The 18,058-nt window shown below is 37.9% G+C and overlaps 3 protein-coding genes across 3 annotated transcripts; all 3 read left to right on the plus strand.

Annotated features, from left to right (window-relative positions):
- The first annotated feature begins 479 nt into the window (after positions 1-479).
- Positions 480-5,242, plus strand: LOC145554580 (extracellular calcium-sensing receptor-like). Its single transcript, XM_081614720.1, has 8 exons — positions 480-1,316; positions 1,918-2,212; positions 2,299-2,588; positions 2,738-3,033; positions 3,315-3,520; positions 3,657-3,878; positions 3,954-4,077; positions 4,154-5,242. Exons 1-8 carry the CDS (start codon positions 1,057-1,059, stop codon positions 5,056-5,058), a joined length of 2,598 nt encoding a protein of 865 aa, XP_081470846.1. The 5' UTR covers positions 480-1,056; the 3' UTR covers positions 5,059-5,242.
- Positions 5,243-7,977: 2,735 nt separating this feature from the next.
- On the plus strand, positions 7,978-11,309 carry LOC145554619 (extracellular calcium-sensing receptor-like). Its single transcript, XM_081614788.1, has 7 exons — positions 7,978-8,286; positions 8,382-8,680; positions 8,838-9,133; positions 9,409-9,611; positions 9,718-9,939; positions 10,010-10,133; positions 10,211-11,309. The coding sequence occupies exons 1-7, from the start codon at positions 7,978-7,980 to the stop codon at positions 11,113-11,115; spliced, it is 2,358 nt and encodes a 785-aa protein (XP_081470914.1). The 3' UTR covers positions 11,116-11,309.
- Positions 11,310-14,712: 3,403 nt separating this feature from the next.
- On the plus strand, positions 14,713-17,898 carry LOC103474239 (extracellular calcium-sensing receptor-like). The gene is made up of 7 exons (XM_081614584.1): positions 14,713-14,973; positions 15,063-15,352; positions 15,519-15,814; positions 16,088-16,293; positions 16,424-16,645; positions 16,717-16,840; positions 16,918-17,898. The coding sequence occupies exons 1-7, from the start codon at positions 14,713-14,715 to the stop codon at positions 17,820-17,822; spliced, it is 2,304 nt and encodes a 767-aa protein (XP_081470710.1). The 3' UTR covers positions 17,823-17,898.
- The last annotated feature ends 160 nt before the right edge of the window (positions 17,899-18,058 follow it).

Genomic DNA, 18,058 nt, shown 5'->3' on the forward strand with positions numbered 1-18,058 from the left:
TTTCAGAACAACAAACCAATTAAAGATAAGTCAAAGAAAATACAAGTAAACACAAAAAGTAGTTTTTAAATGATGTGCATTTCTATTGCTAGAATATGGAGTTTTGAGAAAAACATGAAATTCGCCTGATCATTTGAACAAAGACACCTTAAAGGTCCCACTCATTTGTTCTCCGCTGTGATTCTTGTGTTCTCCCATAATAGAATAAATTGACCATTTGTGTGTATCATTATGTTGTTTCTCTGCGCAGAAACAGCACACTAACAATCTTTAGCATAATGCCTCTCACAGTGGTTTGCTGGAGTTTTTCGTCTATATTTTTATTATTTTGGGTTTTTCCTTATAAGAAAGTTCATTCTCGGACATTGGTGTACATCTTTTGACTGCGTTACCTAAACCCAAAAGTTGCATAAAATGACTTTGACTGGTATTTACTTTCATAACATGTGATTAATGTAATAAAAACATTTGTAATAGATACAAAAAAAGGATGCTTGTAATACCGAAAGATTTTAGTTTCTGTAAGAGCCAATTCACTTGCGTGATGAAAGTGAATGCATCACGCACATGCATTCACTTGCTACCAGTTACGAACTGCTACATGCATGATGACTCTCCAGAGCTCCAGGAAGCGTTAAACTCGACAATCTCAGTCTGTTGTCCCTAAAAAGTCAAACGTTAAAGATATTTCAGTTTGATAAACTAGGTGGCAGCATCAGAAAACTGGTTGTGCGGCTCGTGTTGGGTGTAATTTCTTTCTCGGTTATACTTATACACGTTCTTTCCAAACAGATTGGTAAGCCTTAAAAGGAAGTGATCTTTAGCCTTCTGACAAACATAAGGAACGGTACACCCTCTTCTTAAAGCTATGCCACTGTATCACATATAGGGGTTTCATAGACCTACTTTTTACAAAAGTTGTGCTGCTAAAATGAAACAATGGATGGTAAGAACAATCACCACTAGGTGATGTAATCTATGTGATGTAATAATGTTTTGTTGGAGAGTTATATTAGGCAGTAAACACACTCAAACCCACCTTTAGTGACTTGAGGGATGGAGATCTCACTTCTCCTTATTGGCTTGAGACTGGCTCTGGGTGCATGTGTTGTCTTAGCAGTTGCTTTTGGTTGGCCAGATAGTGTCAGAAATGGGGCTTTAGCTATTAACTGTACTCTGCAGGGTACAGCTCGTATACCTGCATTCGCAATAGATGGGGAGTTCATTATTGGTGGGGTTTTTGCAATTCACTACAAGGAGCTGACAAAGATTCACAGCTACAGCGCTGCGCCCGAGCCGCCCACCTGCACAGGGAGGTTGGTAAAATGAAGAATTGATGCAGAATGTTACACTTGAAAATAATTTTTGATTTGTATGATGCATAGCTGTGCTCCAAAATGCAATATGATGATTTTTTTTTGTAATTATTTGCAAAATGAATTTCAACAATGTATAAATGTATTTCTATTTAGATAATGATATATTTCTGACCTTATGAATACACTTTAATCCATAACAATTCTAGTAGAACTTGACTGTAAACAGTGCTACAGAATAACTTTGTTAGTAAGCCAATGCATCTCAGCTTGGGGCACTCATTGGGGGTTAAGTATATAAAACACATGTTGATCTGTTGATCTACTCAAAGTATATAGCACTGCAAGTGTTGCTAGAAAATTCACTCGCTTATAAATACAGTTGACTGTTATGAACCAAACTGCACTCCAACAATCTCATCTTTGAATGTTTTACTATTTTTTTTAATTTTTACTAACATGAAAAGAATACAAAATATCATCTTTCTTCATCTAGACCCTTTCTAAGTCTTATCCTATTTGTGATATTGTGATCATATATATATATATATATATATATATATATATATATATATAACATGCTGTAAATGTCTGTGTGCAGTATCAACAGTCGTGAACTACGCTTCAGTCGTGCAATGATCTTTGCAATTGAGGAGATAAACAACAGCACAAAGCTGCTGCCTGGGATTAAACTCGGGTATAAGATCTATGACACATGCGCCTCTGTGACTGTGGCCACTCATGTCGCATTTCAGCTGTCAAATGGGGAGGACCCCATGATTCAAACAGGCCTTAATTGTTCTAATTTAGGCGTAGTAATGGGTGTTATTGGTGACTCTGGATCCACACAATCCATCGGCATTTCACGCATCTTTGGTCCCTTCAATATTCCTCTGGTGAGTAGTTTGAATGTCTTATAAATTGTAATAGATGTGTATTAATATACCTCTTGAAAAAAAGTCCATTGTTTTTCTTGTTTTAGGTGAGCCACTTTTCTACCTGTGCCTGCCTGTCAAATAAGCAGCAGTTCCCAACTTTCTTCAGAACAATTCCCAGTGACCATTATCAAGCTGATGCACTGGCCAAACTGGTGAAACACTTTGGCTGGACTTGGATAGGAGCCATTTACTCCAACACAGATTATGGAAGAAATGGCATGGCCTCTTTTCTAGAAGCAGCACACAAAGAAGGGATCTGTGTGGAGTACACTGAAGCTTTCCATCGAACTGACCCAAAGAGCAAAATACAAAGATTAGCAGATGTTATCCGCAGGTTTATGCATCTTTGATTTTATTTGTGTACTTTAGTTAGACGCAGAGCTGTTTCTAATACTCTTTTTTTAACTTTTTTGTTAAGGTAAAACAAAAATAGTGCTGAAAACGTGTGTTTATTTTGTACAGTAAATTCTATTGTCTTTTCAGGTCGACAGCAATCACTCTAGTGGCATTTGCATCCAATGGTGATATAAAACTCCTGTTTGAGGAGCTAAACCAACAACCTTCTCCTCCTCGTCAGTGGATTGGAAGTGAAGACTGGATAACAGACCTTCAGCTGATGAGATTCAGTTTCTGTGCAGGAGCCATTGGAGTTGCTATTCAGCAATCTGTCATCCCTGGATTTGGAGACTTCCTGCTGGGTCTCTCTCCCTCTGAAGTAGCCGCCTCCTCCGTCCTCACAGACTTCTGGGAGGAAGCATTCAACTGCAGCTTGACGAAAAGTGAGAAACGAACATGATCAATTCCCAGTTTGATTTAGATTTTTACAAAATAAATTCAAAAGATTAATCCTGTTCCAATCCTTTAGACTGATATCACTTTTAGTTAAAACTTGTGATAATTTTAAGCTTGTCATTTCTCTTACTTTAATGAATGTGGTTACTTGGTTACTTGCAAACAAGTTACTTGCAAACAAGAAATTTCTAATTTCTTCATTAGAAATTCTTGAAGATTTCTAATGTGATATGAAAATATGTCAATACTTTGTTTTCTTTATTTTCAGCTACTTCTGCAAAAATGAAGCTTTGTGATGGAACTGAAAACTTAATGACTCTCAAGATCCCTTATACTGAAACGTCTAAATTCAGAATTACCAACATGGTGTACAAGGCTGCTTATGCCATAGCACATGCTATTCACACTGCAGTGTGTCAGGAAACTAATTTCACTACTACCTGTAAGAAACAAAAAGGGATGGACTTACATCAGGTGAGATTAAGTTAAAGTTAATCGATTGTTTTATTTTTTACATTGGAGAATTTTTTTTTTTTTTTTTGTAAATTCAGTGTTGCTGAATTTCTCTTTGCTCACTTTATTTTATTTACCATAATTTGCATCTTTGTAGGTTTTAACTGAGCTAAAGAGAGTAAACTTCACCCAGAATGGTTACCATGTGTCTTTTGATGCTAATGGAGACCCTGTGGCTTCATATGAAGTTGTCAACTGGCAGAAGAGTGAGAGTGGGATTATTGAACCGATAACAGTGGGGTACTATGATGCTTCACTGCCAAAAGGCCAGGAGTTTCGTATCAACAGGAACTTAACCTGGTTGGATGGAGACACAAAAGTAATGGCAAAAATGGAAAATTGCTCAAGTTACTTGAATTTCTTCTATTATTTCTATTTTCCATCTCGGTTTCAGGTTCCAGTGTCTGTTTGCTCAGAGAGTTGTCCTCCAGGAACTCGTAAAGTGTTGCAGAAAGGAAAACCAATCTGCTGCTATGACTGTATACCATGTCCTGAAGGAGAGATCACTAATATGACAGGTGATTGTAATGTTTTTCTGAACATTTGTATCATCAAATAATCAAGTACTATGATGCTGTATGACTTCATTTTTAGACTCGCCTGATTGCTTCCCGTGTCCCAGAGAGTTCTGGCCAAATGCAAAGAGAGATGCCTGTTTCCCCAAATCTGTGGAGTATCTTTCCTTTGATGAAGTCCTGTCAATCATCCTGGCTGTATTCTCCATTGGTGGAGCCTGCTTGGCTATTATTACAGGAATGCTTTTCTTCCATCACAGAACAACTCCAATTGTCAGAGCCAACAACTCAGAGCTGAGCTTCCTGCTGCTCTTCTCTCTGACTCTGTGTTTCTTATGTTCACTAACTTTCATTGGAGCCCCCTCTGAGTGGTCCTGCATGCTGCGGCACACAGCGTTTGGCATCACATTTGTTCTCTGTATCTCCTGTGTTCTGGGGAAAACTATAGTGGTTCTAATGGCCTTTAAAGCTACACTTCCTGGGAGTAATGCAATGAAATGGTTTGGTCCAACACAACAAAGAATGACTGTAGTGTCTTTTACATTTATTCAGGTTATAATATGTATCATATGGTTGGTTGTGAGTCCTCCCTTCCCAGTGAAAAATCTGACCACCTACAAGGAGAAGATCATCCTGGAATGTGCGTTAGGCTCTGCTGTTGGTTTCTGGGCTGTGCTCGGCTACATCGGCCTGCTGGCTGTGTTTTGCTTTGTGTTAGCTGTTCTAGCTCGGAAACTACCTGATAATTTCAACGAAGCCAAGATGATAACCTTCAGCATGTTGATATTCTGTGCCGTCTGGATCACCTTCATCCCAGCTTATGTCAGCTCTCCTGGAAAATTTACTGTGGCTGTGGAGATATTTGCCATTCTGGCCTCCAGTTTTGGACTGATACTGTGTATATTTGCTCCAAAGTGTTTCATCATTTTGTTTCAGCCAGAAAAGAACACTAAAAAACATTTAATGAACAAAAACAAAATGTAAAATGTGAATGTGATAAGTCATTAAGAGACAAATCATGCAAAAAAAGTTAAACTGCTCATGCTTACAAATGTGTATATCTTTCTTTTGATGTCATTTCATTCATGTTTTATTTTAAAAAATGTTGAAATGTACATTTAAATTTGCAAATTTAATTTGCAAATTAAATTTGAACTGTATACCTTCATTTTGCAGAGTGTATATTTCACTTTTTATTTCATAATTCCATCATTCAGTAGTGAACGTGGAGTGGTCAAAATCTCTCTAAAGATTGATATGAGGCTTTACAGTTTTTATCTATCACATCATCAGATCAATCAAATAATAACTACAGTTATTCCTTGACTATGGCTAAGACCAAGTTTAATGAAATCAACTTGAAGCTGATTTTATTAAACCACAACGATCAGTAATGTTAATTGTAGACTACAAATTTGTAGACCTTTTCCAGTTTGCATATTCCATGTCTTGCAAAAGTATTCATACCACTTCAACATTTCCATATTTTGTCACATTACAACCACAAACAAATATATTCATTGTAATTAAACGTGAAAGATGCAGTGGTACACAATTGTCCAATAAATTATACACGTTTCAAAACATTTTTTACAAATAAAAAACTGAAATGTGAAGTGTGCAGAAGTCTCCAGATTCCCTGAGTCAATACTTTTTGGAGCTAAAACTTTTGCTACATCTACAGTTGCAAGTCTTTTAGGGTTCGTCTCGACCAGCATTGTGCATCTAGTGACTGAAATGTTTGCCCATTCTTTGCAAAACAGCTCTAACTCAGTCCGATTAGATCGAGAGCATTTGTCTACAGCAGTTTTCAGATCTTGCCACAGATTCTCAAATGGTTTTAGGTCTGTACTTTGACTGGGCCATTCTGACAAATTAATATGCTTTGTTTTGAATTGTTTTTGAATTCCTGAGGACAGACTCCCCCACCTGAGCAGTAGATCTCTGCATTTGGTTCAGAGTCAAATTGGATGCATCTCTGATCAGCGCTCTCCTTGTTCGGCCTGTAAGTTTAGGTGGACGACCTGTCTCGGTAGGTTTACAGTAGTGCCATACTCTTTCCATGATGGGTTGAACAGTGTTCCATGAGAGGTTCAAGCCTTGGGAAATTGTTTTATAATATGCTTGCTTTAAACATCTCCACCGCTTTCTCCCTGACCTGACTGATGTGTTCCTTGGACTTCATGGTGCTGTTTGCGCCATAATATCCTCTAAGTCTAAGCCAACCTCTGAGGCCAATGCAGAGCAGCTGGATTTGTACTGAGATTAGATTACACATACAGGTGGACGCTATTTAGTCTTAAGTAATCATCAGGCAACTTCTGAAAGCAATTGGTTGCGATAAAAGGGGAAACATTCTTTTGCACACACCACTTTTCAGAATTTTCAGGTTTTTGTTTGTAAAATGACATTTTGAATCGTGCTTAATTTTCTTTCTACTTCACAACTGTATACCACTTTTAGTTGGTCTTTGACATAAAATTTCAATAAAAACCATAGACATAGATAGATAGATAGATAGATAGATAGATGGACCAATGTACAGTATGACCTTATGTTTTTTATTTTCTTCAAACCAACATTAACTCTATTATTACTCATATGAATGTAAAAAAAATAACCAAATAACTGCATATGTATCTAAAGTTACTTTGTTTTAAATACTTGCTAAATTTCCATTTTATTTGAAATACAGTTTAGGGTTTTGAGTCTTAATCCCATGTTTCTGTTTTACCTTTATCTTGCTGCACTGTTTTTTTTTTTTGTTTTAACTCTACAAGGTCCAGTATTGTTTATGAAAAAGGATGCTACCAGTTAGCAACTACTGCTAACTGTTGCTAACTGTTAACATTGTTAACATTACTCACCAGAGCTCCAGGAGGAAAAGCGTTGTGGTTAAACTTGACAAAAACGCTATTGTCCCCAAAAAGCCGAACTGTAAAAGAGTTATAATTTGTTAAGCCAAGTCGTAATACATGAAAGATAATATTTTTATGATATTCCAGGTTGTTTTTTGCACACAGCAGATCTAAAAAGGACTCGCCGTTTATCCTCCTAATAATACACAAATAAGCGCCCCCTACTGGTACCGATTAAAGTTCTGCAGCTACATCACAAAGAGGAGTTTATGTCTTACATGGGTTGCAAAAACAAGAATGACGCTGCTACCAAAATCCATGAATGGTAAGAACAAATCAGACAGCCAGATGATGTAATCTTTGTGATGTAATGATGATGTTTTGGAGAAGAGTTATATGGAGCAGTAGCAACACTCACATACACCTTTACAGACTTGAGGGATGGAGAACTCATTTCTCCTGATTGGCTTAAAACTGGCTCAGAGTATATTTGTTGTTTTAGTTGTTGCTTTTGGTGTATCAGATAGAATCAAAAATGGGGCTTTGGCTATCAACTGTAATCTGCAGGGTACAGCTCGTATGCCTGCTTTCTCAATGGATGGAGAGTTCATTATTGGCGGTGTTTTTGCAATCCATTACAAGGAGGTCACAAAGATTCACAGCTACACAACTGTGCCCGAGCCGCCCACCTGCACAGGGAGGTTGGTAAGAGGGAGCATGGTGGGACATGAAAACAGTGTTATGCTGAAAACTGAAAAGGTTTTTATTTGTATGCTGCTAAGTGCAATGATTTATTTAACAGGGTATTTTTCTTTTTTGTAATTTTGCATGACCTGAAAATTAATTTCAACAGAAAAAGGTCCATTTATATGTTAGTGAAGTTATGTAAATGACACAATTTCAAACCCAAAAGGGTCAGAAGTGATAAGAAACAACTTAAATAGTAGATGATACTATGAAGTTTATGATATTATCTGATTTGTGAAACTGTAAATTGATTTTCTTCTTCTTCTACAAAAAAAAAAAAAAAAGCAATAATAAGCAAATGTCTGTGTGCAGTGTCAACAGTCGTGAACTACGTCTTGGCCGTGCAATGATCTTTGCAATTGAGGAGATAAACAACAGCGCAGAGCTGCTGCCTGGGATTAAACTCGGGTATAAGATCTACGATTCATGCGCCTCTGTGTCTGTGGCCACTGATGTTGCATTTCAGCTGTCAAATGGGGAGGACCCCATGATTCAGACAGGCCATAATTGTTCTAATTTAGGAGTAGTAATGGGTGTTGTTGGTGACTCTGGATCCACACCATCGATTGGCATTTCACGCATTTTTGGTCCCTTCAATATTCCTCTGGTAAGTAGTTAGAAATCTTTAAAAGCTGTAAGAAAATAAATGTTTTATTGGATGTCTGTTAAAAATATAAATTTTTTTGTTTGTTTTTGCTTTAGGTGAGCCACTTTGCTACATGTGCATGTTTGTCAAATAAGCAGCAGTTTCCAACTTTCTTCAGAACCATTCCCAGTGACCATTATCAAGCTGATGCACTGGCCAAACTGGTGAAACACTTTGGCTGGACTTGGATAGGAACAATCCATTCCGACTCAGATTATGGAAGAAATGGCATGGCCTCTTTTCTTGAAGCAGCACACAGAGAAGGGATTTGTGTGGAGTACACTGAATCTTTCTATCGGACCGACCCAAAGAGCAAGATCCAAACAGTCGCTGATGTTATTCGCAGGTTTATGCATCTTTGATTTGGCTTGTGTTCTTTGGTTAGACACAGAACCATTTTGTTGGAATATTTCAAAAGATAAAAAATAAAATATTTTACCTTTATTTCACTAAATCTAAGAAGTCCTGAAATATGTTTAAGTTTTAGACAATATAATCTGTTGTCTCTTCAGGTCGACAGCAATTGCTATAGTGGCATTTATATCTGATAATGATATAAACCTCCTGTTCGAGGAGCTAAACCAACAACCATCTCCTTCTCGTCAGTGGATTGGAAGTGAGGGCTGGATAACAGACCTTCAGCCAATGAGATTCAGTTTCTGTACAGGAGCCATTGGAGTTGCTATTCAGCAATCTGTCATCCCTGGATTTGGAGACTTCCTGCTGGGTCTCTCTCCCTCTGAAGTAGCCGCCTCCTCCGTCCTCACAGAATTCTGGGAGGAAGCATTCAACTGCAGCTTGACGAACAGTGAGATACGAACATGATCAATTCCAAATTATATTTAGATTTTGTTTTTAAATGATCAAATATTTGATACAGAAATCAATATGTGTCTTCTACTGACATTCAAAATTAACTTGATGATGTTACAATATATTATATATGATATTCATCCCACAGTAATTTTCAATATCATTTTGTGCATAACTTTATTGGGTGTAACTGAGCTGAAACTCTAAGGGATTTATTATGTAAAACAAATGTATGACAACACTTCCTTCTTCTTTTTTTCCTTTTTTCAGATGCCTCTACAAAAAAGAGGCTTTGTGATGGAACTGAAGACTTAATGACTCTCAAGATCCCTTATACTGAAACGTCTAAATTCAGAATTACCAACATGGTGTACAAGGCTGTTTATGCCATAGCACATGCTATTCACACTGCAGTGTGTCAAGAAACTAATTTCACTACTACTTGTAAACAAAAAATGTTTGACAAAAATCAGGTGTGATTAAAGTTAAATATATTCTGTTTATAGAAATAATTTTTTGTTGTTATTTCAGTGCTGTTGAAATTCTATTTGCTCACTTTTATTTTTTACTTCTTGTCAGGTTTTAACTGAGCTAAAGAGAGTGAATTTTACGCAGAATGGTTACCATGTGTCTTTTGATGCTAATGGAGACCCTGTGGCTTCATATGATGTTGTTAACTGGCAGAAGAGTGAGAGTGGGATTATTGAACTGGTAACAGTGGGGTACTATGATGCTTCACTGCCAAAAGGCCAGGAGTTTCGCATTTACAAGAATCTAACCTGGTTTAATGGAGAAACGCAAGTAATGAAAAAAGTGCAACGTTGCTCATCTTCTTGAAAATCATTTGTTTCACTATTTTTTTCTGTTTCAGGTTCCAGTCTCCGTTTGCTCAGAGAGTTGTCCTCCAGGAACTCGTAAAGTGTTACAGAAAGGAAAACCAATCTGTTGCTATGACTGTATACCATGTCCTGAGGGAGAGATCAGTAATATGACAGGTGATTGTAATGTTTTCCTGCAAACCTGCATCATCAAACAGTGAAGGAGTAACAACCGTTTATAACTTTATTTTCAGATTCTCCTGATTGCATTCCGTGTCCAGGAGAGTTCTGGTCAAATGCAAAAAGAGATGCCTGTTTTCCCAAACCTGTGGAGTTTCTTTCCTTCGATGAAGTCCTGTCAATCATCCTGGCTGGATTCTCTGTTGGTGGAGCCTTTCTGGCCATTATTACGGGAATGCTTTTCTTCCGTCACAGAACGACTCCAATTGTCAGAGCCAACAACTCTGAGCTGAGCTTCCTGCTGCTCTTCTCTCTGACTCTGTGTTTCTTATGTTCACTAACTTTCATTGGAGCCCCCTCTGAGTGGTCCTGCATGCTGCGGCACACAGCGTTTGGCATCACATTTGTTCTCTGTATCTCCTGTGTTCTTGGCAAAACTATAGTGGTTCTAATGGCCTTTAAAGCTACACTTCCTGGTAACAATGCCATGAAATGGTTTGGACCTGTGCAGCAAAGAATGACTGTAGTGTCTGTAACCTTAATTCAAGTTATTATATGTATCATTTGGTTGGTTGTGAGTCCTCCCTTCCCAGTGAAAAATCTGACCACCTACAAGGAGAAGATCATCCTGGAATGTGCGTTAGGCTCTGCTGTTGGTTTCTGGGCTGTGCTCGGCTACATCGGCCTGCTGGCTGTGTTTTGCTTTGTGTTAGCTGTTCTAGCTCGGAAACTCCCTGATAATTTCAACGAAGCCAAGATGATAACCTTCAGCATGTTGATATTCTGTGCCGTCTGGATCACCTTCATCCCAGCTTATGTCAGCTCTCCTGGAAAATTTACTGTGGCTGTGGAGATATTTGCTATTCTGGCCTCTAGTTTTGGACTGATACTGTGTATATTTGCTCCAAAGTGTTTCATCATTTTGTTTCAACCAGAAAAAAACACCAAAAAACATTTAATGAACAAAAACCCAACGTAAAATGTAAATTTCTTGAACATCAGTTTGTCAGCAATGACGTGATAAGTGAAGACGTAGCAAATCATGCAAGACAACTTAAACTGCTCATGCACACCAAATATGTATATTACATTTATTTTTGCTTTTTAACATTTTAGAAAAATGTTGAAGCGTATGTTTAAATTTGCAAATTAAATTTGAAATCTATATCCTCATATTGGTGAGTCTGGATTTCACTTTTTATTTCATGCTTTGTTTCAATGCTCTTGAATCAATCTCTCATAAGCCATAATTCAGTAGTACAGATGGAATGGTAAAAATCCCTCTAAAGATTGATATGAGCCTTTATTCCTGATCTAGCTTATCATCAGATCGTAGCAGACAATGGTTGCATAACTAATCATGATTTTGTTGGTTCTAATCACATAACTTTAGAACTGCTAACACACATTGGCATTTGGAGCATCAATGTCTTATGCTGTCTTGTTATATTTATTTCGATACCCTAGAGCCCCATGCTGATAACTTCTTTCATAGCAACTATCAGTACAGTTGTTACTGAAAATAGTAAATGTCACTTAGTTCATTTAACTATATTATGCTAATGATATTGACAGTGAAGCATCTGATGTAGTGAATACTTGCTTGTTCAGTACCATACTGTTGTAAGAGGAAGGACCCTGCTATTTGTTTTGATCTTTTAAAAATCTATATTATTAGTACTCAATGAGATGTTTAAATCTGAATATGTTGAAAAAAGCCCACTTATCTAAAGTTCTTTTGTTTTAAATACTTGCTCCATTTCCATTTTATTTGCCTTATAGTGTGTTTTTAGTCTAAATCCCATGTTTCTGTTTCTCTATGTTGTTGCACTGTTTGTTTGTACTCTACAAGGGACAGTCTTGACGTAAATAAAAAAGAACCTATCGGTTAGCAATTGCTGCTAACTAGGGCTGTTGTAAACAAATGTTTTAGTAATCGAGTAATCTATTGATTTTTCTTATAATTAATCGAGTAATTGGATTAAAAAATTATTAAATATTGGTAAATCCTCGGGCTGCACAGTGTCGCAGTTGGTAGAGCTGTTGCCTTGCAGCAAGAAGGTTCTGGGTTCGATTCCCGGCCTGGGGTCTTTCTGCATGGAGCTTGCATGTTCTCCCTGTGCATGCGTGGGTTTTCTCCGGGTTCTTCGGTTTCCTCCCACAGTCCAAAAACATGACTGTCAGGTTAATTGGCCTCTCCAAATTGCCCCTAGGTGTGACTGTGTGTGTGCATCGTTGTTTGTCCTGTCTGTCTCTGTGTTGCCCTGTGACAGACTGGCGACCTGTCCAGGGTGTACCCCGCCTCTCGCCCGAAACGTTAGCTGGAGATGGGCACCAGCAACCCTCCTGACCCCACTAAGGGTGCAAGAAAATGGATGGATGGATGGATGGATGGTAAATCCTCCATAACACCAGTGTTACTATCAGATATCAATATCAGTCCAATTTTTCATTTTTGATTTTCCCTAACAGTTACTTTTTGTAGTTTAGAAAACTAACCTGTAATAATTATAGCTCACTTTCTAAGTTAACCTGAAGAAAAGTTATACAAAGATCTGAAATTATATCCAATTTAAGAGCCAGGTTCACAAATACGCTTATAAAAAATGTCTATACTCCAGCTTTTAGTTTATGTATTCTTCTTCAGTGAGTTTAACAGAACTCTCACCTTGCAACATACCTGTCAAGCTTCGGGTTTGAGAATACGGGAAATGTTGCCTGGAGTGGGGGGCTTCGGGTGGTGGAGGTGGGGGGCAGGTGAATGAACGGACGAACGTAAGATGGGGGAGAGGGGAGGAAATAGACCAGGGAACAAACGAATCATCAACTACTCAGCCGCCCGCCGTGTTCAGTCTATCCGCTCCACCTATACTCCCGCAGCGCTCTCCCTGCCGTTCGCTCTGAACCTGCAGCGCTCGGAGGAGAAAGGCTGCCGTACTCCAGGCATCGCTCCAGTCATTTTAAGGATGTTTATTGGTCCCCCAAAAACGATGAAAACCCGGGCATTATCACCAATCAATAAAATCCCCACGGGCCGACCTTGAAGATTCGACGTTATGCCTCTAACACTTAGCTTTCGCCAACAACTCAGAGGTTGAAGTCAGAGCTCCGCGCACCACAAATAATGTCCCGGCCGGAACACGGTGCGCTAACTAATGAAACAAATTAACTAATGAAACAAATTAACGACACATAGAGGCAGGTAAATTTTCCTCGAGGAATTTTAATAATCGAGGTACTCGAATCACTCGAGGAATGGTTTCAACCCTACTGATAACATGACTCACCAGAGCTCCACAAAATACAAAACTCTGTTGTCCGCAAAAAGCCCAACTATAAGCGAGTTATAATCTGTTAAGCCAAGTCAGACACATAAAAAAAGTTTGTATGGAACACTTCAGGTGTAGTTTTTTCCATGTTACTGATACACAGCAAGTCTAAAAAGGACTTGCTCTTTACTATCCTATAAGTACACATAAGTAATAGAGCGCCCCCTGCTGGGGCTAATTAAAACTGTGCAGCTATATCACAAAGAGGAGTTTATGTCTTACATGGGTTGCAAAAACAAGAATGACGCTGCTACCAAAATCCATGGATGGTAAGAACAAATCAGACAGCCAGATGATGTAATCTATGTGATGTAATGATGTTTTGGAGAAGAGTTATATGGAGCAGTAGCAACACTCACATCCACCTTTACAGACTTGAGGGATGGAGAACTTATCTCTCCTTAATGGCTTAAGACTGGCTCATATTTGGGTCATATTTGTTGCTTTTGGTGTATCAGATAAAGTCAAAAATGGGGCTTTAGCTATCAATTGTACTCTGCAGGGTACAGCTCATGTACCCGCTTTCTCAATGGATGGGGAGTTCATTATTGGTGGCGTTTTTTCCTTTCGTTACAAGGAGATCACAAAGATTCACAGCTACACAACTGTGCCTGAGCCGCCCACCTGCACAGGGAGGTTGGTAAGAGGGAGCATATGAAGAGATTTATGCTAAAAACTCAAAAGGTTTTTATTTGAATGCTGCAAAGTGCAATGATTTATTTAACAGATTTTTTTATTATTATTTTTAACATCAAAATTAATTTCAACAGAGTAAAAATCCGTTTCTGTATTGGTGAACTTGTGTAGATGGCACAACTTCATCTACCAAGGTGAATGGAGAGGGTCAGTAGTGATAAGAAAAAACTTTATTAGTAGTTGATACTCTTTAGCATATGGTATTATCTGGTTTGTGAAAATGTAAAAAGATTTACTTAAAATCTTGGTGATTTTATTTGTTATATAAATCTAGATTGTATTTGTGATATTGTGAACAATCATTCATATATATATACTGCTCAAAAAAATTAAGGGAACACTTCAGTGTTCACTTTATTGTTAAAGTGTTCCCATTATATATATATATATATATATATATATATATATATATATATATATATATATATATATATATATATATATATATATATTCATACATAAATATATACATGTATATATACATATATATTAACATGCTGTAAATGTCTGTGTGCAGTATCAACAGTCGTGAACTACGTCTTGGCCGTGCAATGATCTTTGCAATTGAGGAGATAAACAACAGCACAAAGCTGCTGCCTGGGATTAAACTCGGGTATAAGATCTACGATTCATGCGCCTCTGTGTCTGTGGCCACTCATGTGGCATTTCAGCTGTCAAATGGGGAGGACCCCATGATTCAGACAGGCCATAATTGTTCTAATTTAGGTGTAGTAATGGGTGTTATTGGTGACTCTAGTTCCACACCATCTATTGGCATTTCACGCATCTTTGGTCCCTTCAATATTCCTCTGGTAAATTGTTTGAATTTATCACAAAATATAAAAATTTATTGTAGTATTTGTCTGTTAAAAAGATCATTTTTTGTTTGTTTTTGCTTTAGGTGAGCCACTTTGCTACATGTGCCTGCCTGTCAAATAAGCAGCAGTTCCCAACTTTCTTCAGAACAATTCCCAGTGACCATTATCAAGCTGATGCACTGGCCAAACTAGTGAAACACTTTGGCTGGACTTGGATAGGAACAATCCATTCTGACTCAGATTATGGAAGAAATGGCATGGCCTCTTTTCTTGAAGCAGCACACAGAGAAGGGATCTGTGTGGAGTACACTGAATCTTTCTATCGGACCGACCCAAAGAGCAAGATCCAAACAGTCGCTGATGTTATACGCAGGTTTATGCATCTTTATTTGGTTTGTGTTCTTTGGTTAGACATAGAAATGTTTTGTAACTACTTTTAAAAAGTTAAGCAATTAAATATTCCACTTTTATTCCAGTAAATCTAGAAACTGCTGGAAAGGTTTATCAGTTTTACAAGGTAAAATCTATTATCTCTTCAGGTCGACAGCAATTGCTATAGTGGCATTTATAACTGATGGCGATATAAAACTCCTGTTTGAGGAGCTAAACCAACAACCATCTCCTCCTCGTCAGTGGATTGGAAGTGAGGGCTGGATAACAGACCTTCAGCTGATGAGATTCAGTTTCTGTGCAGGAGCCATTGGAGTTGCTATTCAGCAATCTGTCATCCCTGGATTTGGAGACTTCCTGCTGGGTCTCTCTCCCTCTGAAGTAGCCGCCTCTTCCGTCCTCACAGACTTCTGGGAGGAAGCATTCAACTGCAGCTTGACGAAAAGTGAGATACGAACAGGATCAATACCAAATTATATTTAGATTTTTTTTTTTTAATGATCAAATATTTTATATAGAAATCAATATGTGTCTTCTACTGACATTCAAAATTAACTCGATGATACAATATATTTTATATGATATTCATCCCACAGTAATTTTCAATATCATTTTATGCATCATTTTATTGGGTGTAACTGAGCTGAAACTCTAAGGGATTTATTATGTAAAACAAATGTATGACAACACTTCCTTCTTCTTTTTTTCCTTTTTTCAGATGCCTCTACAAAAGAGAGGCTTTGTGATGGAACTGAAGACTTAATGACTCTCAAGATCCCTTATACTGAAACGTCTAAATTCAGAATTACCAACATGGTGTACAAGGCTGTTTATGCCATAGCACATGCTATTCACACTGCAGTGTGTCAAGAAACTAATTTCACTACTACCTGTAAGAAACAAAAAGGGTTGGACTTACATCAGGTGAGATCAAATGATAGTAAAAATATTTTTTCTCTTGATCAGGAATAAAGAAATCTTTCTTTGCTATTTCAGTGTTGTTGAATTTCTCATTGCTCCTTTTCTTTAATTATTGTGATTTATATCTTGTCAGGTTTTAACTGAGCTAAAGAGAGTAAACTTCACCCAGAATGGTTACCATGTGTCTTTTGATGCTAATGGAGACCCTGTGGCTTCATATGATGTTGTTAACTGGCAGAAGAGTGAGAGTGGGATTATTGAACTGGTAACAGTGGGGTACTATGATGCTTCACTGCCAAAAGGACAGGAGTTTCGCATTTACAAGAATCTAACCTGGTTTAATGGAGAAACACAAGTAATGAAAAAAGTGCAACGTTGCTCATCTTCTTGAAAATCATTTGTTTCACTATTTTTTTTCTGTTTCAGGTTCCAGTCTCCGTTTGCTCAGAGAGTTGTCTTCCAGGAACTCGTAAAGTGTTACAGAAAGGAAAACCAATCTGTTGCTATGACTGTATACCATGTCCTGAGGGAGAGATCAGTAATATGACAGGTGATTGTAATGTTTTCCTGCAAACCTGCATCATCAAGCAGTGAAGGAGTAACAACCGTTTATAACTTTATTTTCAGATTCTCCTGATTGCATTCCGTGTCCAGGAGAGTTCTGGTCAAATGCAAAGAGAGATGCTTGTTTTCCCAAACCTGTGGAGTTTCTTTCCTTCGATGAAGTCCTGTCAATCATCCTGGCTGTATTTTCTCTTTGTGGAGCCTTTCTGGCCATCATTACGTCATTAATTTTCTTCCATCACAGAACAACTCCAATTGTCAGAGCAAACAATTCAGAGTTGAGCTTCCTGCTGCTCTTCTCTCTGACTCTGTGTTTCTTATGTTCACTAACTTTCATTGGAGCCCCCTCTGAGTGGTCCTGCATGCTGCGGCACACAGCGTTTGGCATCACATTTGTTCTCTGTATCTCCTGTGTTCTTGGCAAAACTATAGTGGTTCTAATGGCCTTTAAAGCCACATTTCCTGGTAGTAATGCAATGAAATGGTTTGGTCCTCCACAGCAAAGAATGACTGTAGTGTCAATCACCTTCATACAGGTTATAATATGTATCATATGGTTGGTTGTGAGTCCTCCCTTCCCAGTGAAAAATCTGACCACCTACAAGGAGAAGATCATCCTGGAATGTGCGTTAGGCTCTGCTGTTGGTTTCTGGGCTGTGCTCGGCTACATCGGCCTGCTGGCTGTGTTTTGCTTTGTGTTAGCTGTTCTAGCTCGGAAACTACCCGATAATTTCAACGAAGCCAAGATGATAAGCTTCAGCATGTTGATATTCTGTTCCGTCTGGATCACCTTCATCCCAGCTTATGTCAGCTCTCCTGGAAAATTTACTGTGGCTGTGGAGATATTTGCTATTCTGGCCTCCAGTTTTGGACTGATACTGTGTATATTTGCTCCAAAGTGTTTCATCATTTTGTTTCAACCAGAGAAAAACACTAAGAAACATTTAATGAACAAAAGCCCAATGTAAACTGTAAATGTCTTGAATGTCAGATTGCCAGCAATGATGTGATAAGTCATACAAGAAAAGTGCTCATGGTCACCAAATATGTATGTCACATTTATTTTTGCATTTTTACATTTTAGAATAATGTTGAAGCATATGTTTAAATTTTCAAATTAAATTTGAAATCTCCAAATTCATATTGGTGAGTCTGGATTTTACATTTTATTTCAGGTTTTGTCTCAATGCACTGGAAGCCATTA

This window comes from Poecilia reticulata, chromosome 13, assembly GCF_904066995.2.
Source record: "Poecilia reticulata chromosome 13, P_reticulata-male-v2, whole genome shotgun sequence".
NCBI classification, from domain to species: Eukaryota; Metazoa; Chordata; class Actinopteri; order Cyprinodontiformes; family Poeciliidae; genus Poecilia; species Poecilia reticulata.